At 37.7% G+C, this 24,883-nt stretch overlaps 1 protein-coding gene across 1 annotated transcript; it reads left to right on the top strand.

The window, feature by feature from the left end:
• Positions 1–5,871: 5,871 nt before the first annotated feature.
• Positions 5,872–22,459, top strand: LOC111341345 (uncharacterized). The gene is made up of 8 exons (XM_088725518.1): positions 5,872–6,801; positions 15,016–15,293; positions 15,582–15,696; positions 16,851–16,973; positions 18,253–18,375; positions 20,060–20,099; positions 20,656–20,788; positions 20,890–22,459. Exons 1-8 carry the CDS (start codon positions 6,729–6,731, stop codon positions 21,406–21,408), a joined length of 1,404 nt encoding a protein of 467 aa, XP_088581644.1. The 5' UTR covers positions 5,872–6,728; the 3' UTR covers positions 21,409–22,459.
• The last annotated feature ends 2,424 nt before the right edge of the window (positions 22,460–24,883 follow it).

The raw sequence follows: 24,883 nt of genomic DNA, 5'->3' as shown, positions 1-24,883 counted from the left end.
GCCGGCAATTCTTGTTTAGTTATGAGTTGCTTGATCATATTCTTGACGGAGTTTTGATTTCTGGCAGTGAGGTCTTTGTCGGTTAAAGATATAGCCGGGCTAGAGTAAAAATCGTCTGAGATCCATCATGACTTTGCACCTTAAAACTTTGCTGGTCCGCACTTAGTTCACCTAGCCAATGTTTGGGGTATCCGCCTTGTTCACGTTACCCTTTGCAGGGAAGATTAAAAAAGAAGAAGTGTCCTCTATGTAGTAGTTGTTTCTGCATGGTAAATGTGTTTGTCAAGAATTTTCTGTCGTCCAAGATGGTGGTATTAGAACGGGTAATTATAGAAAGTCTCCATGCATTAAAAAAAGAATAAGCGGAAACGGATCCCTGCCAAACGTTATTAAACCAAGGAAAGAAGAGGGAAGAAGCAAAATATACACAATAGTTTGAAAAGAATGGATATAGGGAATATTCTGAACTAACCCGTAGCTAAATAAGTTTTCGTCACATTGACGTTTTATATAATCTCAAAGACATTTCGATCATTTTCTAGGTCTTTCCACTTAGAGCTCGAATGACTTTCTTTTACGATTCTTTAATCTCTCGTCTGACACTGATGATCTCTTTAGGGCGACGTAATATAGAAGGTTCAACTATGGGGGTAGTAAAAGCCATGGAAAATTAAAATAAAGCAGTTTGGGAGTATGATGACTGTATTAGGAGAGAGTTTCCCCACATGTAGCTCATAACGATGATAACTCCTTTCATCAACAAGTCACATGTCAAATTTTCCCTTTTAAGAACGTGTCTCTGTAAGAATCAAACATCTTGGGAAATGAAAATTTTCAAACCGTCTTTAAATTTTACATGTAAACTTGGATACCATGGATATGGAGTGACCTGCGAAGGTAAGTAAAGTAAGAGTAAACAAGTTCAGGGTAGACTTTTTTTCAGTAGACTTTTATATCCTAAGGATGCGGGTTAGGGTTAGGGTTAGGGCTTGGTTGGATTTTACGACTTTTATATCCTAGGGATGAAAGGGGCTGAGGAAAAGCAGTGAAAAAGAAAAAAATAAAGAAAATTAAACAATCGTGAAGTTGGAAGCTATTACACATATCATTGATAAATAAAACAAGCAATATTATTTTCAGATATTAATGAGCGTGTCGCGGAATCACACAGCTGCAGGGTTGATGCAGTGTGTAAAAATACTAAGGGATCTTACAAATGCACATGTAAACCTGGATACCATGGATTGACGTGCGAAGGTAAAATTTTCATAGTATGAGTAATCTGATGAGATAGCTCGAGCGCTGATCCAATTGATCCAGCATGGAGGCCATTAATCAAAAATGTCTCCACAACCAAGAGTGATGGTTCTACCATATGAATACCACTCCGAGATTTTGTCTGGTTTTTTCGTTCACTGCACGCCAGGATGTTGTCCTTTTCTGCTTCTTTCGTTTCGCCTCAATTTTCTGTTTTTATGTAAAAAGATTTATGTTACAGATTTTTATCAATTTATTAAAAGCGTGAACATCGTCAAATTAGGCTGTGTATTATACAGATATACCTCAAAAATATGCTTAATACCTTTGTAATTTTGTACTTTATCTTAGTACAGGTCCGTTTCATTTGTGTGCAGAAATTTACAATAGTCAAAGGTACATCAATATTGATAATTTTTTTTAAAGGTTGGTTAGTCTCTGGGTGTAAATGTAGAAATACAACAACACAGTAGAAATAAGGTCTCTTGGGCACAGAAAAAACTGGTGATTTTAAAGCAGAGGTCGTCATAGGAGGATGGTTGTTTAAGATTACATTTTTCTTTTTTTACAAAAAAGGGTCATTTTTGTCTTGCAAAACATCATGAGGGTTGCCACTAAGAGCGCATATTCTTATTTTGCAACATGTTTATCAATTCTGCAGTATTAGGTGTACTAACGAGACTTTGAAGAGCTGTGTTGTGTAATAAGTAAACTTACTGTGTGAAAAAATTTCATATAAAATCCCCGTATAACTCTGACAGGAAAAAACCTCACGCCCCAGACCACAGACACAGACACAGACCTGATCACATCGGCACAGACCTGATCGCAGAAATGAAGAAAAAGAAAGAGCAACGCTCGGTTCGTACGTCATAATCTCAAGTCGAATATTCTTAACCTTACCAACTAGTTAATTGGAGTATAGTTATTACTCTAGGTGGTCAAAAGTAAATCAACAAAGATATGAACAATTAATTAACACGTAGAAAAATACGGCTTTACTTCATGTCACAGGAAAACAGAGCTTATTCACTTAGGGTGGATCATAGAAAGGTCATGGTTTACTGTCTCATGACTCCTGACCTTGAGGGCTGCGGGGGCGGTGGATGGACAATGGTAATGAAAATGGACGGCACAAAAGTCTGTTGTCTCTCTCGTTCTCTCATTCTATTCGTTTTAGTTCTTATCTGCATATGAATTCAATCATCGTTCAACTCATTTCAACTCTGAACCCATGTATATAGTCAAGCTTCCACTATGATTCGAATCTCTGGAGTAACATGGATGACTTCAATCCTCAAGGAGGCGAGACTGGTTTTTTACTTACCAGAGACCAAACTACCGACCTACTGGAACACATCCTTCTCCAAGATCTGTCTGGGGATGAAACTCGGCAGTCTCCTCAGGTTCATTCTCATCAAAGAGCAAGCCAACTCTTTGTTCCTACTGATCGCTGACGGGCAATATCGTAAAACGTCACGGGCTCTTGACACGTGGAAGTCGCTGATTGCCTCTGAGGCATCCTTACAAAAAAATTGTAACAAGGAAGGGTTTAATGTTGTGGGAAGCAGATCTCATTCCAAAGCAAGAATCCGTATCATTGCTAACAACGCGGAAAACGATTGCAACAGTTGTAATTCTATAATTGGCTTTGGCACAGGTGGGTATGGTAAATACACGTATGGGAACGAAGCAAAGCACGATCCATATAATGAAGACAAACACATCAAAGCCATGGGGGTACATCTTGGTTCAGTAACAAGGAAATCAATCTAATCTTAAAGAAATGGACCAGAAACTAACCCAAAAGACTTGTAAATAAGTAGCTGTAGCAAAACAGGTCTTAAAAAGAAATTAGACACTGAGTCTGAACTTATCTTGTTTGTCTTTCGCTTCGTTCATTGTAGTCCAGAGAGGAGGGCAATGTGGGGAGATGGGAGAACAAAAGCTCCTGAGGTAATGGAATGGATAGCGACGCATACCTACTGTAGTCCACTTAAATACATCAGACTGATGAAGCACGTATAACTAGTTAACATTCGAGTATTTCATGTAAAAAGGGGAAAAACTAATATAATGTAATGCTGTGTTTGGTCCTTCTAGAATGTTTTCTTTTGTAATCTTTGCTTTCTGAAAATTGCCAGAAGAATGTTCTCCTTCTTCGCCCCCTTTACTCATCACACATCCTTGTAACATAAACTTTCCCAACGGTAATCAGTTTGAAATGAGTAAACGACTTCACCTTTTGTTTTCACATTCTCAAGTACTTAATACTCTTCTCACTTTGAATCGTTTCCTCTTGCTCTGTACAAGGCATTCATTAAAGCACCCTCAGATATAATTCTTATCCCAACGATGATGCCCTGATTACGAAGAGTAAGCCTCCTTAAATCGTGTCTAATTTTTAAAACTTTTCGTATAGAGTCTCTATGTTAAAATATACGCAACACAAGAGTGGAAAAACAATAATGGTATAAATAAAAATCAGAATTAACTCTTTTTTTCTAGAAACCGATGGAATAACCATGGCCTATGTAAAAAAAAAAAAAAAAAAAACAAAGAAAAAAAGGAAAACAGTCACCAATATTACTATGTATTAATAGGGACATTTAGCTGTCAGGACGGCAACGCCAAGAACTTTTGAAGAATGAATTTCTTCTTTGATTAGAACTTCGAAAATGGCTGCATGTGTTTGCTGTCTCATACGGCGCCACACCCCAACTTCAGCATAACGTATGAAAGTAGCGTTGAGTTCCGAATGGAAATTAAAATAATATGCCGTTGAAGTCTCCGTTCGCAGACAACGCAACGTTTGGCGATTTCACGTTGTTGTTTTGCAAAAGACGGTTGAGAAATGTACAAAGTTTTAAAACGCACGTGCTAAGCTATTGTTCTGCCGGTTAGATCCTTTGTCTTTTCACGTCCTCGTTACCGTCGCCGCCGTAGTTTGCTTAAGGTCTCTATTATCACAATTTTTACTCAGGTAAATAAATACATAACAAAAAATCTTAAAAATACGCAGAATATTACATTAAAGCTGTGGCAAATATATTGTTGAGCTCTATAGAAGAAAAAAAGAGCCCGAATTTTTGTACTGATACCTGACAATCAATCTACCAAAGGAAACTTCTCTTGTAAATTAGATTTTTGCTAATTCTAGGGAAATAGATTGTTTGACTTGTGTTGCTGTTAGGCAAATATTGTTATTAATCTACTCCTCAAGATGCTTAGTGAAGTGATGTCTATAATTTGTTTGTACCCAGTTATTAAATACTAGAAAAATAGAGTTATGTCTAAGCTTATTGGGCTGTATAGCAAAAGATATTATATTAGGAAAAAAAGAGGTTTATATCCAAGTTTAATTGATTAGAAGAGATTAAGGGAGTTTTGATGTTCAGATCAGTTTGCTCATCGCTCAAGAGGTCGGTCTCAAAGTGCCAACTGCGCCATGAAAACGTCGGCTGTTATCAGACCTCTTTTGCCCTTGTACCTTATGTTGTGTGCCTTTATTGCGTCACAAGGTTACTTCCTCCAGCGGCTTTTTTTGTGGGAGCGATGATGAGGGTAAATCGGTAATTTACGAATGACATTTCTTTTAAGAATACTTGGCAAATATCACCTGTCATCCCTTTCAATGAGGAATAAGTTCGCTGCGAGAGAAACGTGTTTTTCATTGGAGAAATCCTTACATCCTTGGTTTTACACCACTATAAACTTTTTCAAATCGCCCATCAAGGAAATTTATATGACTGGACGGATGGGGTGTTAGTTACTTTGAGAAAAATAGACCTGAATGTTATTTTAGGTCAACAGTGGTTTTCATGTTTCAACCATTTCGTTTTTGCTTTCAAGTTTTATCTTTTTTGTTTTTGTCTTGTTTTGTTTTGTTTTGTTTATTTTGTGTTTTTTTTTTTCATTCTTTTGGATCCAATCAGTGAAAAGCTCATTCTTGTAGATGTTTTCGTCTGAATGCAGGTGTCTATAGCTTTGTTACGCCGCTCTTCTTGTTTGTGTCTGCTGTCCCGGTTAGCACGCGGATAATGTCGGGTTTAAGGTGAAGTGTAGTCAGCTTTTTACTTCAGAAATACTAAAAAAAACCCAATTCCTTGAGGGTGGTAAAGTTTGCAATCGTTAAATTCTTAATTAAAAATACTGTAGCGCGTTTATTTCAAGAAATCAGCGGATTCATAATCCAACTTTTCCACTGGTGGTGGTACAGATCTATGACTGCAAGACAACTAATAGCGTACCGGTGGTTTGAATGAACCAAAAAAAGAGGAGGCTGGTCTAACCCTATGGTAACAATTGGAAATGCTGTAGACTAGGTTTATGACATAGGAAAGAAGAAGCGACAGCTGTCGAAAAATGATGTAGGAACACGAATAATTGTGAATAGAGTTGGTGTAGCCTTTCTGAGAGCGAATAAGTTCTCGCTCTGTATTACTTCAAATTAAAGCAATTCCTAGCCTGGCTTTATGTCTTCATCTCGCTTTATTTGATATACTGCAGCTTTGTTGAGTCAGAGCAAAGGCCACCTTAAACTTTACATATAGCTAATTTTGAGGTGTATTTGTCTCAGAAGTTCATGCTAATTGAAAACTACTCTCAGTATGGTGTATGTGTCACAATGATATCGAAACATAACTATTTTGGTGCTCGTCTTCTCGCGCATAACTCGCTCTGCGCTTGGCTTGAGCTTGCCCCACCTGCCTTAATAATAAGATGGTAACATTGACAAATTTTATTGAGACTATTATGATCTCCTTGTACCCATCACTTCAACTTATCGTTTATATCTTAGACATAGTATGTATGAATTGTTCGTTAATTTCAATACTTTTTATTTTCTCCCTTAAATGATAAAAGATTAAAGACGTGGCGTGTAAATAATTTAGCATTGCAACTCAATTATTATTGCCAATCTTTTTCTTATCTAGTAGATTTCTTTCACACGCTTAAACTTCTTAAAACCTTAACTTTAGATTTTTTTTTCTTTATTTTTCAAATAAGAAAAACCAGTCCAGTATGTTTTTTTAACTGTTGTTGGAAGTCTACCTAAGGGCTTAGGTAATGGCATTTTATATAGAAACCGTATTATTTCTTTGAGGAGTTAGCTATGTGAAACAATTGTTTAATCGCCGAACAGCAGCTGCTTGAATAAAGAATGTAAACAAGCCAGGGTTGTGGGTAACTGAATATCATTTGAATGATATCACTTTTTTCACGTCCCACCAAATGGATACATAGTTACGAAAGTTATAACCCCCATACAAGAGGAAACATTTTACTGCATCTATTCGGCCATTTTCAACACTGCCTTTTAAACCCCGTAGATGAGTGACATCCTTTCAAGATCATACCTGCTGTGCGACATTGTATTTTTCTCTATGCCAAATAAACTCTCGAACGAAGATTATTCACTTACGATCCCACATCTTTGAGGAACGTATTATTGGAAAGTGATCTGCGCCATGGATATTTCACATTCTACCTGCTTTCTGTCGCTGTTAAGCCTTTTCATGATTGCCTTTGTCACATCAAAAGGTTAGTTTCACCTTCGCTGCTTTCTGTATGAAAGAAACCGTTGGGGAGTTTGATTTTCCTTTAGCACATCTGGTCTGAATACAAGGTCTCATCCACAAGTTCCTCCGGTATTAATCTATATACCCGCAGATGAATTCTTACATATATTTCGACAAAGAACTTTGTTCTCCGACAAAAAGTCAATCACACTTTCATGGTCAAGGGAGAAACACAAATCATTCAATTATCGTATGGAAACAGCTTTTGAATATTAGTTAAAAGTCCTGCAAATAGGTTCTTCAGTAGTGCAGTCGCTAAATAGCTCTTTGTCGGTCGAGAGAAAACTAGGTGCAGCTTCCTCCTCACGATTGCCCAATAATTTTAACACATAATTTAGTTTGACACCGTTAACTAAACTGATCTGACAGATGCCACCGAAAAGACAGCTGGTTTCACTTATCTGTACCCACTATTAGTTTTAATAATTTTGATATTCAATCCTCCTTACGGAATTTAGAGCTTACACGGTTTGGCTGAAAAAAAGGAGAACTTCCTATTTTGAACTCCTTCATAGATCTAGTTTGGATTTATTGACACAAAAAATATGTTTTATCCAATGATGTTTGGTCGAGGAGTTTTCGAACACCAACTTCTTCGTTGGGGGCAAAACAAATCAGTGACTGTAAGACGAACGAATAGGGTGGTTTGAATAAAGCTAAAAAGTAGGAGACTGGTTAAAACCAATGGTATAAAATGTCATTTCCGCTGAAATACCAAAACCATTAGAAATATTACAGACTTGTTAGATCTCATGGAAGATTAATACTTATAACAGGCGACAGCTGTCAAGAAAATGAATAATTGTTGACAAAGTTTATGGAATATTCCTGGTTTATCAACTTAATGTGAACGAGTTCTCACTTTGCGCCTTTTGAAGGAAATTCCTAAATCTGTCTTTGTGTCTTCATCTCGCCATTTTGATATACTGGAGCTTTTTTCAATCATACTAAAGGCCAATTAAACTTCCAATAAAGCTTATTTCTGAGGCTTATTTATTTCTGGCGGTAATTCTAATCAGCAGGGATTTGCTAAAGCAAAGGCATAGAAAAAACCAGGAAAGATTTATTACTCGACGTTTCGGGGTCATCGTGACTCCATTATCAAGAGACTAGTTTAAAAACATGCAAATAAGGAAAGGTACAAGAATAGCATAAATTAGAATGAGCGGCTTAAACAAACACCTTGGCGCGGATGGATGCTATTCTTGTACCTTTCCTTATTTGCATGTTTTTAAACTAGTCTCTTGATAATGGAGTCACGATGACCCCGAAACGTCGAGTAATAAATCTTTCCTGGTTTTTTCTAATTCTAATCAACGCGATAAATCACGTTTATGGGGGATGGCGCTGACTATAAATCTGTTGCGGAGGGAGACTTCAAACCCCCCTTAATTTCGTTTCCTTGACCCTGGTGGTCATCGAAGTTGGTCAAATTTGTTCTGTCCATGTTCCCTTTAAATGGCTCGAAACACGACCATATCTGCTATGTCACGTGACTCGAATAGAAAACATAGGCTACTTTGTGAGACAAATTAGATCCTTTTCGAATTTTAACATTGCTTTTTGCTAAAAAAAATCTTCATAATCGAAAGTCTGGAATACGCATTTAATGAAAAGTTAAATGTTTCAAAACTTATGGACCTTTTAAATGGCTAAATATACACTTAAAGTTGTCTTGCTCGTCATCAGCTTATCAGAAAAGTATTTCCATCCTACAGATTTTGCAAAGTATCAATCTCTATCCGTTCCACGAAAAACTCCTCTCGAAAGTCAATAAGATACGGATTTTTGAAATCCGCTAGAGTTTGCTCGGTTGGAGAATGGCACTAGCAACAGATGTTCATTTCATCGCGATAATTTGTTCTGGGGAGAAGTTTCTGGATCATTCCTCAAAAGCACGAATTTCAAAACAAAAGGTTGACTTAAATGAGATTCGCTCCTTTTGAACAAGAAACAATCTGCCACGTGCACCTTAATTAAATGACGCTGGCACTTGTAAATTTTTCATTTATTTTTCAACATGTGATAGCATTTTGTTTCTAGTCTCTTAGGCGTTCAGGCGTGTTGGATATACCGTAAGCTGTTGAGTTGGGTAGGTTGGAACATATCGAATGCCGGTATTCGGGAACCGGAACCGGAATACTCGGAATACCCGGAATTCCCGGAGTTCTAACTAAAAGAAGAAACTCATTTTTTAATCGACATCTTCCGTGGCGTTGCCGTCCTGACTGCTTAAAGTCCCTTTTAGCTCAACTGGCACGTGATTTTTCATTAATTTTTCAACATCTGATAGCATTTTGTTGCTAGTCTCTTAGGCGTTCAGGCGTGTTGGATATATCGTAAGCTGTTGAGTTGGGTAGGTTGGAAAATATGGAATGCCGGAATTCAGGAACCGGAACAGGAATACTCGAAGTACCCGGAATTCCCGGAACGACCGAAAAATTATAAATTTAAAAAAAATAAAAGTAAATTCATGAATAAATAAGAATATTGATGATTAAAAATAAATGGTAAATCTACAACTTAATTAGATGATTTAATACGAAATTTTTTTCTGAGGTTCCCAAAAACAGAAGAATCTCTTACCGGCACTGTTCATAGAGATGCAAGTACTAGAATTAAAAAAAAAGGCTGCGTCAGGCTAGTAGCCCATACAGCCTAAGCGACAAAATGTTTCTACTCTCCCTTCCCCCTGGATGGGATACTAGTCCATCAGATGGTTACTCCCTGTTTTAAATTCGCCTCCATCCAATTACACACTTATGGGATGTCTAGGGCGCCATGACCATTAGGCCGCCACGCTTTTCCAGCCAGAACCATTGCAGAAGATTAAAAAATGCAATATTTTCAATTAGTTTAATAGCTCAATTGTAAAAGAGCTCCGAACTGTTACAAATCAATACTCTACCTTAAATAATTACTAACCACACATTGGGAGCTCTCAAAGCAGCTACCATTAAGACCAGCCGTCTACAGTTAAAACTGAGAGATCGTCAGTTACTCGACACCTTTTCGCGTTAATTATATATGCCTTGAATATATACCTTTGAATATAAACCTTGTAATGATGGATTCTTCTAAACAAGGTTTCTACTCAAAGGTGTATATACGAGATATATATAATTTTTTTCGAACCCTCAGAGAAAAATTTCGTATCAAATTATTTAATTAAGTTGTGAATTTACTATTAGTCTTTAATCATAACTATTCTTATTTGTTTATTAGTTTACTATTATTTTTTTTAAATTTATTATTTTTCGGTCATTCCGGAATTCCGGGTAATCCAAGTGTCCCGTTCCGGTTTCGAATTCTAGCATTCCTTATTTTCCAACCTTCCGTTGAATTGTCTCTAACCAAGTGCGAATAAAGTCAACCTTTAGTCGCTGAGGTTCCACTTTTGCCGTGTGAATTAACTAATTCTGTTTTCACACTCAACATTTTCCAGATCGAAACGACCGAAAGCCTGTGCTACTTCCGACAACGGCTAAATTTTCAGTCAACATTTGTGTCCCTTTACGACCGGCGCTGAATGAAATTCCGAGCGATAAGCAATTGCACCGTGGGATATGAATATTAACATGAAATACACTAATACCAAATCTAACAAATGTTTAAGGGAACAAGGAAAAACACGTCCAAGAGATACATTGAACTGTGTGTGAGTTCCAGCTCACAGAAGGGTGAACAAAGTTGTACAGCTGGCTAAAAAGACCTAACAAGCTCTCTTAAGTTTGACGAGATTTTAAGGTTACTTCCCAACTTTTTGACTAAATTGAGGCCAAACATTTTACCCAACGTTTCCGAAGAAAGTAAAAATTAAAATATGCAAAAGCGTCCGAGTTAGTTAGAAAAACGTATTTTCAAATAAAATTAAGAAATCAGGATGGTGTCATAATCTCCTACCTGGGCGAACCCCTTGGGGGAATTCTCGCGGCAACCCCTCCTCTTCATATTATTTGCACATTTTGTTTACATCGTGAATAGTAGTACAAGTATATGAAGAAAAGAAAAAGATCTTTGGTAAATGCGACTTGTGCTGGCGACCAGATTTCGAACGAAGGACTCGTCGTCAAACCAAAATTTGTCATGCATCAAGTTAAAAACGAGGTTTACTTTTATTTACTCAAGTAGCAGCTTTGACACAAAAACATTTACAATGGCCTCGAATCGTAATTTTTTTAAAGCTGTCTTTCGATTCGGGTTTTTTTTTTTCTTTTTTTTTTTGTTTTCCATTATTTTTTTGTCCTCCACAACGCTTTACTGAGCGATCGAGATGTAAACGTGTCAGCAATGCGTTACTTTTCACGAGAAATCTTGATCCATTGTCATTGACGCCAGGAGGTCCCGTTGTCTCATTGGTTTCCGATTGCAAGAGGCGAGATAATCTCCCGGTGTGGCGCTGGTTGTTTGCAAACCTTTAGAAGGTAAAAGCTCACATTTTGAGAGGAATAGATACACTTTAGGCGAATTTAAAGAGGGATGTAGATTTTACCAATTTTCGTGAAATTTCGCCAAAGTATTTCGTCCATTTACGCAATACGTCTCGCATATTTCAAACTACTCTAACTTTAGATGCGGATATCTGAAGAACCAAACAGTATATCGGAAAAGCCCGACACAATTTTGTTGCCTTGAATATAAGACTGTGCAGCCATTTTAATCGTGCTGCGGGATCTGATACCCGATAAATTCAACAGGACCTTCGGTCGTTTCACGCCTTACTGGCTCCTAAAACTTCCTAAAAAAATCACTTAAATTAAATCTTTATCATAAATTACATTTATTAAGCTTTCTTCTGATGCATACTTGTTAGGATTTCCGGATTTTCTTTAAACTGGCGCGCGTATGAATTTTCTCCTGAAGGACACCCGCGAAGGTGGGAAGTAACCTTAGAACAAGACTAGTTGTAACACATACTTTTTAATTAAGGATACTAAAGCACGTTTTTCCATAAATAATCAGCGAATGTGTCATCAAATTCTTCCAGTGCAGATCAACGACTGCCAAACGAACAGGGTTTAAATGCTTTATCGGTTGAAATTCTACAATGATTGGAAATGCCTCAGACTAAGTAACTGGACACAAACCAGTTAATGGATTTACCTGTAGCCTTTGAGTAGTAGCCTCAGCTGTAAGACAAGATGGCTTCCAGTCTAGTAAAGCTCTTCTGAATCATAAGCTGTCAATGGTTCTTTGTTGAAGTGGCCATGGGTAGCCTCTCTCTACCAAGACCAGCCAAGCCCAGACATGCAAGTGTGAGCCGCGAGTGAACTGCAACATTTGCTACCTAAAAGAACAAAAACCAAAAGGACACTAGCTAGTTGTGACGATATGTTTTCGCACCCAAACTGGGAAACTGAACCTTCGCGGACGGCACAACAATAACTGGGGAAAATTAACTCGGTAGAGACCACTCGACAGCGAGAATGGAAACTCGTCACGATTTCCTGGTACACTGAGAAATACTTCTAGCCAGCCTGTACGAACGTCAAGGATGATACAAACTTTGGTTCCACAGTGAACTTTATGCTAAGTGAGGTCAACGAGTGATATGACCTCTAGCGCACGCAAGCTTGTAATCAAGGATGTAATCAGCAAGACTGTATAAGGTAGCTGCTTATAAGCTAACTGGTGTGAAGTGCTATTGTTATCCAAATCAACTATATTTAAACATCAAAACAAAAGAAGTGGTAACGATCTCTTCGAAGTTGAACGAAAACTACTTAAACATTCCCAACTGTTTCTGCGACGAAAAGAATTTCAAATTAAAAGGGCGGATGCAATAAACTCGATACCATTAAAAATAGGAAACTTAGGTGAGAATTCACAGCTCTGGCATGGAAAATGTACCTATCTTAATTGCGGTAGCGCAGGTGGCTATTCAAAATTTACTTGTGGCTTTTTATCTTTTTAAAACATCGCAATGAAAGAAATTCGCATGAATTGAAAACTCTAAAATTCTGAAAACAACGAATAAATATGCTTAAACATCCACTGGGGAAAATCACTAAATTTTCCCGTAACATTGTGTAATATGTTAAAAAATCATCAGGAAAATAAGCTCGTTTAAATGTCGTTTGTCTAGAATCGTGGCTATTCTCGTAAGTTTCAGTGTCATCCATGTTTCTGGTTACTGTTGGAGAATGCATTTTGTAGGGTTCTTGAATTGGTTTCCTGTTGATGTGGTTCTTTTGTGATCTCTTCTAAAACTCAGTCCTATTTACTAGGCAAAGAGCTTACCCCCTGGCTTAGTAAAATAATAACTTCTCCTTTGTGACTTCTCCCATTTAATATGACATATTATTATCCAACTACACTTCGTAGAGTACAAATAACGCCATAGACGAGTACAAATATCACTTGGCATTTGTACTCTAGAGTACAGGTTAAACAAGTTTTCTCGCATCGCGCAAGCGAAGAGGTTGAATTGTAGTTACGAAAAAAAAAAAAAATGGCGGACCATTTGAATCATATTTCCGATGATGAAGAGTCAGAATGGCTGGCAAATATACATCCAAGTTTATCAGAGGAATCCAACGAAGAAAAACTGTTAGATGACCTGGAATTTCTTCATTTATTGAAGAAAATAGAAACAGCAACACGACAACGCACCAATTCCGTTCCGCTTCGCATACTTCTGTCATACACTCCCCGTAAATAAATATCCGCCAAATTCGCCCGCACTGAAAGAACAGTTTGGCGTGTTGGATAATAAATAACTTATTAAAGGTTTTTTTGTGTGGTATCGCTGAGTATTTTCCGTTATTTGTATTTTGACGCCCTACGGGCTCGTCAAAATACGGCACAACTCATAAAAATACTCAGCGATACTACGCAACAAAACGTCTAATAAGATATATATATTCTCGGTTTAAGGTGGCTCGTACCAGTTTCCTCGCGCGGGGAACAGGTCACTCTTGCGTAACGCGCGCGAGAGAAACGTGCGAAAGAAGCGCGAGATCAAAAGATGAAAATTCAAAACAAAGATGGCGGCGCGTGAAATTTTTTCTACTTTTGTGAGAAGTTTACCTAAGAGCTTGTATTTGATGTGTTGCGCGGCCACTTTGAATGCAGGAGATAGAAACTAAGATGAAGACGATTTTCGGAGAAGTAAAGGTTGCTTCACTTCACATTTAAAAGAAATATTCAACCGATATGAAATATTGCGAAGGCGAAAAAAGAAGAACTCAAGGATAATCTACCTGAAGTGGAAGAAGACTTTGAAACTTCAAGGAAAATAATATGATATAGCCAGAAGTCATGTGTAGGATTTTTAAGATGAGCTCGGGAGGCTGTCTTTGACAGTTGTTTAATGATTTTCTTAGCAGTAAACGTCTGTAAACATCAGATCGTAGGTGGTCGCGCGAGCACACGAAATTGTCAGCGGTAGCTCAAACAGATCATGAGCAAATGTCGATCTTATAGAATCCAGATTTTTAAATGCGGGAGAACGCGCGTGGAAATTGCTGAAATCACGAAAGCTATTGCATGAAAACAAGTCCGATGACCCCTTCTTTTTATTGTTCCAATATGATAACAACGTCGAAAAGAATCATCGAAAAAAAAAAAATAGAAAATTCTACGGAAGGAAATTTGCGATGTGTGAAAATTGTCCTTTTTGTAGATTTTCTGAAATTCCGCTCCGTAGAATTTTTTAAAAATCTTTGTGCATTTCCCTTTTCAAGTGCCAAAAGTAATCACTGAAAACCATCAGGGGGTCAATGGGTTAGTTTTCGAATTACTTAAGCCACACGCTAAAAAATGCGTCTGAATAAGCCTATGAAAGCGTTGCCATGGAAACTGCTAGTGACGAAAGGACACTTATTTTTGGATAACCAACGATTATGTAATTCAACCCCGTAAAAGTGTTCAACTGGCCCTGGTCTGTCTTTCTGTTGTATTCTTTCAAAGTTACAAACAGTCAAAAAGATGAAAACCGGTACAAGCCACCTTAAACAATGAATTATTGGGATAAGATCGCGTCATTTTCGATCGTAGACTTCATAGTTAAAGATGTGTGTTTCTCTTAGGAAATTAATGATAACAGATTGGGTATTTCTTGCCAAAGCTGTTGACAGTGTAGATCAATGCAAATTAGACAAAAGAGGAAAAAAAAAAAGACTTCTATCACAAGTATTGTATTTTGATTCACTTAATTCTTTGTTGTTGTTCCAAGACTTCTCTGAAGCAGATCAATGCCGTACTTTGGAGTTCAGGCCTGAAAAAGCATCTATCGACAAACGCCTCATAAATCACGTGATTCGCATCGCTGAGGTGATGGTAAAGGAGTTTTGTGAAAATATGTGTTACATGGAACCTGACTGCGTCAGCATTAATCTTGATAACCGCGTGGGAAGAAACCGGCAGTACAAATGTGAATTGAACAATGTTACTCACGAAGGACACGAACACGAGCTGAAGAAGGAAGACAATTATTTTTATCGTGCAGCTGAGGTAGGCGCTATTTTATACAATGAACACTGTTTTAGGAAAACATTTACGATACTGATTATATTTATATTCTGTTACATCTATTAGTACAATCATCATTTCTGGCTTTTTCTCTCAATGTTCATATACATATCAAGTTAGCAACCCATCAGTTCCTGATACAGTCCTTTTGATTTGCTTTTAGTTTAAAATGAAAGAAAAAATTCAATAGATTTGATGATTTAACGGAAAAAATTAAATTTTAGCGTATGATATAAAAATAAATTATATTTTCTGTTCTCTCTACTTTAGAGCGCTTGTGTTCGAAACCTCTGCAAGAATAACGCCACTTGTCAAAGTGGTTTTACCGACAAAGGTTATCGCTGTTTGTGTACTGCTGGATTCAAAGGTCAAAACTGTGACGAAGGTAATAGTCGTCAATAGTTGGCCAAAAGTTGAAAAATTGGTACTTGCACTTGTTGGACCATAACATAAACGATGGCTTCCATTTGTCCCAAGAATAAGCTCGGATAATTGCCCAAGGACATAAAATCATGTCCAAGAAATATATTTGAACGTATTTTCAAGCTAAATGACGGCTACTGAGGCTATCAACATTCATATTCATTTGCATAGCGCAAAATAAAACACCTACAAGCAGGTTACAGTACAACGTTAAGTTGAGATATATTTGTTTCGTATGCTATGACAAGTGCAAAACCCTCTTCCGTACTGAATCAACTGTCAGGAGAATGCCACCGCAGAGGGAACTTATGTGCGAAAATTGGAGCAGATATACGCTATCGGGAAAATGCTAAATTGAAGAAGTTTTAAAGCAGACATTTTGCAGCCAAAAATAGAGGTTGACAACAACTGCATTGCAAGAGAACCGCGTAGTAAGAAAAGGGTTAAAACACACAAAACGTCATTCCAATTTCCGTTGAATAACAACTTCAGCCTTGAAAATACTGACTTTACACATATTTAATTGTGCTCCAATTTCAATCGGTTCTTATAAACCGTGGAATCCAAACATGGCTTTCATCTAGTAAGCATGACTGAACGAACTGTTCTGGCAAGCAGCATTACTAGAAAAGTTTCTATTTAGCCGATTATTTGACGCAAATATAGTACTGATTCATTAATTGATAAAACTATGCCTCATTTTCATGCAAATTGATATACAATACAACGAGAAAACAAAGAGAATCCTTTTCAGATTTTGATGGGTGTGTTGAGGGATTACACAGCTGCAGTGCTGACGCTGTGTGTTACAATACCAAGGGATCTTACAGATGTACTTGTAGACCAGGATACCATGGAGATGGATTGACGTGCAAAGGTAAGATTTTCAAATTATGAATAACGAGGCTAAGGGTGGACTTCCATTTCCCGGGAATGAAGGAGGTTAATGAGAATTAAAAGGAAAAAAATTGAAAACAAAACCTAGACGATCATGACTTTTAACCCTTTCCACAAAGCAATGAAAAACAGCGATAACTTAAGAGGTTCCATCTCTCCCCGCTTTAGTAATCTAGTACATATGTTATTGATGAATAAAACAAAGAACATTCTCTTCAGATATCGATGAGTGCGCTGAGGGATCACACAGCTGCAGTGCTGACGCTGTGTGTAACAATACCAAGGGATCTTATATATGTACATGTAAACCTGGATACCATGGAAATGGATTGAGTTGTGAAGGTAAGATTTTAAGAGTATGAGTAAACAAGCTAAGGGTGGACTTGTATATCCCGGGGGTGAAAGGGACTAATGAAAATTTAAAAAAAAAAAGCAAAAAAACCTAGACGCTCGTGAATTGGAACCCTTTCCACAAAGCAATGAAACACGGCGATAACTGAAGAGCTTCCATCTCTCCCCACTTCTGTAAACTAGCACATGTTATTGATGAAGAAAACAAAGAAAAATATTATTCAGATTCTGATGAGTGTGCTGAAGGATCACACAGCTGCAGTGCTGACGCTGTGTGTAACAATACCCAGGGATATTACATATGTGCATGACTAAACAAGCTAAGGATGGACTTGTATATCCCGGGGATAAATGGGGCTAATGAAAATTATAAGAAAAAAAAAATTAAAAAAACCTAGACGATCATTATCTTTGAAACACAGCGATAACTGAAGAGGTTCCATCTTTCCCCACTTTGGTAAAAGAGTACATATTTTATTGATGAATAAAACAAAGAAAATTCTTTTCAGATTTTGAGAAAGTGAAAGTGAAAGTGAATGATTCGATACCTTAATTGCAACATAGGCTGAATTGCTAAGGTCTACAGTGTTACCAAGGGTGAGATCGGACGTCAGCATTATCAGGCGCCTCTGGCAGCCGCTTTAGTCCATGTAACGACCTAACCTTCTCCCCCCACACATTCCACCCCAGGGGAGGACATCCATCACACAGTAATCTCGTGTGTGAGAAACTAACGTCTCCTACCCCTAGCCCTGCAGGTGACGGAAACTCCATTCGTCCTTAACCGAGAAGACTAGAATATCTATCCATTTCATTGATGTTATAGAAAGGTAGCAAATTCTCCTCAGTTATTTTAAGACCATGAGTTATTGGTCCGGCCGGGACTCGAACCCTCGACCTCCCCCACAACACAATCCGGCGCTCTAACCAATGGGGCTAACCTGAAGGATCCCACAGCTGCAGTGCTGATCCTGTGTGTAACAATACCAAGGGATTTTACATATGTACATGTAAACCTGGATACCATGGAGATGGATTGACTTGTGGATGTGAGATGTTCAAAGTATGAGTAAACATGTTTAGGGTGGACCTGTATACCCCGGGGATGAAAGGGACTGATGAAAATTAAATAAAAAACCTAGAAGATCATGAATTTGGACGCTTTCCAAAAAGCAACGAAACACATCGATAACTGAAGAGGTTCTATCTCTCCCACTTTGGAAACTATTGCATATGTTGTTGATGAATAAACAAAGAAAATTATTTTCAGAATTTGATGAGTGTGCTGAAGGATCACACAGCTGCAGTGCTGACGCTGTGTGTTACAATACCAAGGGATCTTACAGATGTACATGTAAACATGGATACCATGGAGATGGATTGACGTGCAAAGGTAAGATTTTCCAAGTATGAGTAAACATGTTTAGGGTTGACTTGTATATCTCGGGGATGAAAGGGGCTGATGAAAGGTCCAGAAAGAAAAACCTATGCTATCATGAATGTGGACCCCTCGCACAAAGCAATGAAACATAGCGACGACTGAAAAGGTTTCATCTCTCCCCACTTTGGAAACTATTACATATGTTATTGATAAATAAAAAAATGTGCTATAGGATTACTTAGCTCCAGTGCTGATGCTGCATGCAACAACACCAGGGGGTCTTACAGATGTACATAACATAACATAATCTTTATTTCTTAAGACAAAATCACATATCCTAAGTTACAACATAAACTCACAAGGGAGACTAATTACATGTCATATTTATAAATTATCCTATTACTAAAAACGTTCTTAAACCTTTCAGTGTGGATTCTAGGGACAGAGACTGACGTATTTCTAAGATTGTACCTCATGTTCATTTCCTTAGGTAAAAGTTGGAAAAAACGGGCATTCGGGGTCATTCGATCTTTTTTGGTAGAGTGCCTTGTCCGCCTTCTCTAGCAAATCCCTGATGTCTACATTCTTGGACATAAACTTCTTTTTCAAACACCGGTCCAAAAAATTCTGTATTATAGAAAGGTCGGAGTCTGAGGCACCATAAACCGGCAGGGGACATTCCTCCTGGGACATTCCTTCCTTACGTAAAGATCCTAATGTGAATAACGACTTGTTCGCCTTAATTACCTTCGCGCGCACGTGACTACTATATTTACAATTTTGTTGGAAAGTAATACCTAATATGGATAACTCTGCACACTGCGGTATATCCCTAACTGGTGCGATGTTCTGATTGAAACTTTTCTTACGGAAAATAATCTCCTTGCATTTTGTTGGATTGCATGTCATGTGATTGCGGCTGGACCAGCTAAGAAACTGATCCACCAAGTCAGTGCGACACTGGCCTTTTCCCCAAAAAGGGACGATAATTGTAGAGTCATCAGCATATTTAAACAAGGCTGGGCGACCTTCTAGATTGAACTCCAAATCATTAATAAACGCATTAAAAAGATATGGCCCGATGACACTACCTTGTGTCGTACCCATATTAACCTCACGCCACTGTCCCTTAAAACCTTTATAAACTACTCGCTGCTGGCGTTTCTCGAGAAAACTTAAATACCAGTTCACAATAAGGGGATTCAATGGCAACTGCCCAAGCTTAGATGACAAGAGTTCATGATTGACACAGTCAAATGCTTTGCTAAAGTCCATTGCAAATATTCGGACGGCTTTGCAGTCTTGCTCGTCTAAATAGCTGTAGATGATATGCTGCATGCTCAAGAGCACATCAGTGCATGCAAACCAGAATACCATGGAGAGGGATTTACGCGCGAAAGTAAAAGTTTCATAGTATGAGTTAGGTGATAACATAGCTCGAGTGCTGATCCAATCGATCCAACATGGAGGTTATCGATCACAAATGTCCTCACAACCAAGAGCGATGGTTGTACCGTGAGAATAAGACTCTGAAATTTTGTCCATTTTTTTAATTTATTTTAATAAGATTCATGTTACATATTTTAATAAACTTGTTAAAGGCATGAGCATTATCAAATTAGGGTACGTATTCATACAAATATACCTCAACAATAGGCTTAAGACCTTTCTAATTGTGTACTTTATCTTATTTCAGGTTCGTTTCAATCCTGTGCAGAAATTTATAAAAGTCAAAGGTACATCAGTATTAATAATTTTTTAAAGGTTGGTTAGTCTCCAGGTGTAAAGGTAGAAATACAACAGTACAGTAGAACCAAGGTCCCCTAAGAACAGAGAAAACTGGTCATTTTGAAGTAAAGGTAAAGTAGAGTTTAACATTACATCTGTTTTTACAATTAAAGATCATTTTTGTCTTGCAAAATATCATGAAAGTTGCCACTATGAGCGCATAGTCACTTATTTTGCCAATATGTTCGTCAGTTCTAAAGTATGAGGTCTACCTACGAGACCTTGAAGAGCCTAGTTGTGTAATAAGTAAACTCAACATGTGAAAACATTTGACATAAAATCCCCGTATAACTCCGGCTGGAAAATTGCCGCACGTTCCTACGCACTGTGAGCTACTTGAAGAAATGAAGAAAAAGAAAGAGCAAAGCCCGGTCCGTACGTCATGATCTCGAGCCCTACCGATCAGTTAATTCGAACATATTTATTACTCCACGTAATCAAATCTAAATCATTAGATATGTGAAACAAGTAGCTAACACGTATATTAATACGAATTTACTTCAGTTCACAGGGAAACAGAGCCTATTCACTTCAGGTGGATCACGGAAAGGTCATGGTTTACTGTCACATGACAGATGACCTTGAGGGCTGCGGGGGCGGTGGATGGACAATGGTAATGAAAATGGACGGCAACAAGGTATCTCGTCTCTCATATTCGTTTATTCTTCTTGTTTTAGTTGTTATTGGCATACGAATTCTATCGTCATTCAACTCATTTAAACTTTTCCATCTACATAGTCAACCTTCCACTTTGATTCGCAACTCTGGAGTAACATGGATGACTTCAATCCTCAAGGAGGGGAGACTGGTTTTGACTTACAAGAGACCAAGCTACCGACGTACGGGAACACATCATTCTCCAAGATTTGTCTAGGGATGAAGATCGGCAATCTGTCCAGGTTCATTGTCATCAAAAAGCAAGCCAGCTCTTTGCACTCACTGATCGCTGACGGGCAATACCGTGACACGTCACTGGGTCGTGACACGTGGAAGTTGCTGATTGGCTCCGAGGCATCCTTACAGTTGAATTGTAACAAGGAAGGGTTCAATCCTGTTTCGAGGGACAATTATGGTTCAGAAGCAAGAATCGGTATCATTGCTAACAACGAAAACGATTGCGACGGATGTGATTCCAGAATTGGCTTTGGCACAGGTGGGTATGGTGATAACTCCAACACGTGTGGGAACGAAGCAATGCACCTTCCAGATAATGGAGACAAACACATCAAAGCCATGGGGTACATCTTGGTTCAGTGATAAGGAAATCCATCGAATCTTAAAGAAATGGACACGAAACCAACTCTAAATGACTTGTAAATAAGTGGTTGAAGCAAAAGAGGTCTGAATAAGATATTTAGTCACCGAGTCTGTACTTATTTTGTTTCGTCTTGATAGCATCCCCCCCCCAAAAAAAAAAAAATTCAAAGTGTAATTTCAAACAGATAAAAACGCTTCCTTGTTGTTTCTGGAAGGGGGAGTGAGAGGGGGAATGGGAGAACAAAAGCTCTCCAGGTAATTGAATGGATAGTGGCTCACACCTACTGTAGTCTACTTAGATACATTAGAATAGGTATAAATGGTTAGCAGTGTAGCATTTCATGTAAAAAGGGGAAAAACTAATAGAATGTCATGCAGTGTTGGTCCTTCAATAATCTTTTCTTTTGTAATCTTTCCTTTCTTTAGAAGCTTGTGAAAGTTGTCAGAGGAAGCTTCTCCTCCTTCGCCCTCTTTACCCATCACACATCCCTGTGAGATAATCTTTCTCAACAGGAATCAGTTTAAAATGAGTAAACGACTTTCCCTTTGACTCCTCATTGTCAAGTACTTAATTTTTTTCTCTCTTTGACTCGTTCTGTTCTCTGTCTAAGGAATCTTTTAGAGTTTTCTGCAACACAAAGTCAATAACTTTTGATATCAGCCTACTTAAGCACAGCAATCCACTGTTTCAGCTTAACCTCCTTTCCTAATGTAAGCATTCTTAGATATAATTGTCATCCAATAGATGACGTCCTGATAAGAAAATACAATCTTTTTGTATAATTCTAAAGCCTTTTCGTACAGAGTCGCTGTAACACAGTTAATAATATTTTCTTTTTGTCTCAGTCTTCATCTGTTTCAGCTTGATGTCCCGTCCATGATTTCACAGCTTACTAATGATTACCGGCAATCATGAATGCATTCTTAAATGTAATTAGTATCCAAATGATGGTGCCCTGATTACAAAGAGCCAGCCTCCTTATGAATAATGTTCAAAACTTTGCGTAAAGAGTCACTTTATTAAAAGATACGTTACACAAGGGCGAAAAAATAGCAGTATTTGTTTGTAAAATAATAGTAAGAATGACAATTTTGTAGCATTGGCTAAACAAGAAAAATATCTTTCAGAAGTAAATGAAATTGATTGAAATATTTCCTTCGATAAAACTGGTCAATGACTCATCACGGAGTTTCAAAATCGCAGAACATTCTGTTCACAACTGTTTTCGAATCAAGATAATTCAAAGTAAATCGTAGGTATGCTGATCATACTTTTCATCTTATTACTGTCTTGAAAACACCCGGATAGAAAAGTCCAAATATCCTTTGCCTCGATGAAACTAAAATGCTTATATTCTTGTGGAAGTCCCTTTCATCAGGGATTCAACACCTTCAAAACCACCCTCTTGATTCATCCGAATTTACCGCACTATCACCGATCGCCATATTTAAGTGCGGAATTGAACTCAATTTTTTTTTTTCAGAAAATACTATCCCAGTCCCCCTTGAGGTAAATCAGCTACCATAACTTATCCAGTGCTTCCCAATAACGTTTATGACTTAATCTTTCATTCTGGCAAGCTTTTCAATCTCTCTCTGTAATCAGTTGTGAGTTTTTATGAAGGAAAAAATAGCTTCAACCACTAATTCCACACTTTGGGCAAATATTGCACCCTTGCTTCAGATCGGCTGGCTAGTAAACCCCAGCTTGTCTTAGACAATATAGGGGAATTAAGACGCTGCTAGGTCATAAGCTTTTGTCCTATGCATAACATTAAGACACACGAAGCTCTAGAAGCTTCTAGAGGACTTTAGGTCATGCAGTGAAATAAAAAAACCTGTTGAACGTAAGATGTTTGACCATCCTTCAGAAAGATTTCTAATAAAGCACCAACTGTATACCTTCTGTACGTGACATGTTGAAAGCGTTATGTACATCGCTTTTTCATTACTTTCCTCTCACAGAAACTGTAACAATTTTTACAATCCTGATTATATTTTTCTTTCATCATATTTATTACAACAGTTATCATCTCTGACTTATTCTCTACATGTATATCGAGTTAGCAACCCATCAGTTTCTGATGAGACTCTTTGATTTGCTCTCGGTTTAAAATAAGAGGCAAATACAGATTTACAACTTATACAAATGTGCCTCATTTATACGCAAATTACCATTGTTATTCTGCTCATCACAGGCCTTCCTTTTTCCTCGTGTAACGAGATTTTTTGAAATTCAAAGGCTACTCACTATAGCTATGATCAATATATTTGTTGAATTCGAGGTGTAAGAATGGCAAAACAATATATGTAATATAGCTGACCCCCTCCACAAAGTAATGAAACACAACGGAAACCGAAGAGGTTCCATCTCTCCCTAAGTTGAATGCTATCATATAAATTATTGATGAATACAACAGGGAAATTTCCTTTTAGATATTGATGAGTGTGTTGAGGGATCACACAGCTACAGTGTTGATGCTGTACGTAACAATAGGCCATTTTACAGTTCTACGCTTTGTTGCCAAGCCTTTGATTTGGAGTGAGGCTGAAGGTGACCTTGTTGTGATAGAGACCAGCATCTATTTAGCATGATAACGAAGTAACTTACATTTGAAAAGCAGCAACATCTGTATCATAACAAGGTCACCCTTAGCCTCACTCCCATGCAAACGCTTGACAACCAAGCATGCAACTGTAAAATGGACTATACCAAGGGATCGTACAAATGTACATGCAAACCACAATACCATGGAGACGGATTGACGTGTGAAGGTATATATTACATTCAAAGTATTAATTATATGAAAACATAGCTCGTGCGCTGATCCTACCTGATCCAATTTAGCCAGCATGGAGTGACATTTGCTGAGTAACTGCTCTTTGTCAGTTTTAAACTAATTGTACTTACACTGAGCAGTATGCGCATCAAAGCATCTTCGTATACATCATCAGACTTAGGTGCGTATTTATAGAAACATAGCTCAAAAATATGATTAATACCTTCGCAATTTTGTACTTCATCTTATTACAGGTCCTTTCTTTCATTCGTCTAAAGAAATTTACAAAAGTCAAAGGTAAATCAAAATTAATAACTCTTTTTAAGCTTAAAGTTAGGGTTAGGTTTGAAAAACCCAGACAATGGCGTAACATTGCATCTGTTTTTAAAAAAAGAAGATAACTTTTGTCTTGCAGAATCTTTCGTTGACGTTCAGAATAAAATATTGCCGATACAGAACAAACAAGGCATGTCATGTGTTTCGTTAAAATTATTTACGACAACCATGATGTATTTTCTTGTTACCTAGATGAATCTCTCAAAGTTCCCTGCACGAGCCCTTTTTCCTATTTTGCCAATTTATTCATCATTTTACAGATATCAAGTTACCCACAGCTATAATTAACCTTTGCTACGTAATAAATATACTTTGCTATATGAAAACGTTTCATATAGCCCAGCCCGCTATGAGTTAAT

The sequence above is a fragment of the Stylophora pistillata genome, chromosome 6, assembly GCF_964205215.1.
Source record: "Stylophora pistillata chromosome 6, jaStyPist1.2, whole genome shotgun sequence".
Taxonomy (NCBI): Eukaryota; Metazoa; Cnidaria; class Anthozoa; order Scleractinia; family Pocilloporidae; genus Stylophora; species Stylophora pistillata.
This window is presented reverse-complemented; position numbering and strand designations above follow the sequence as displayed.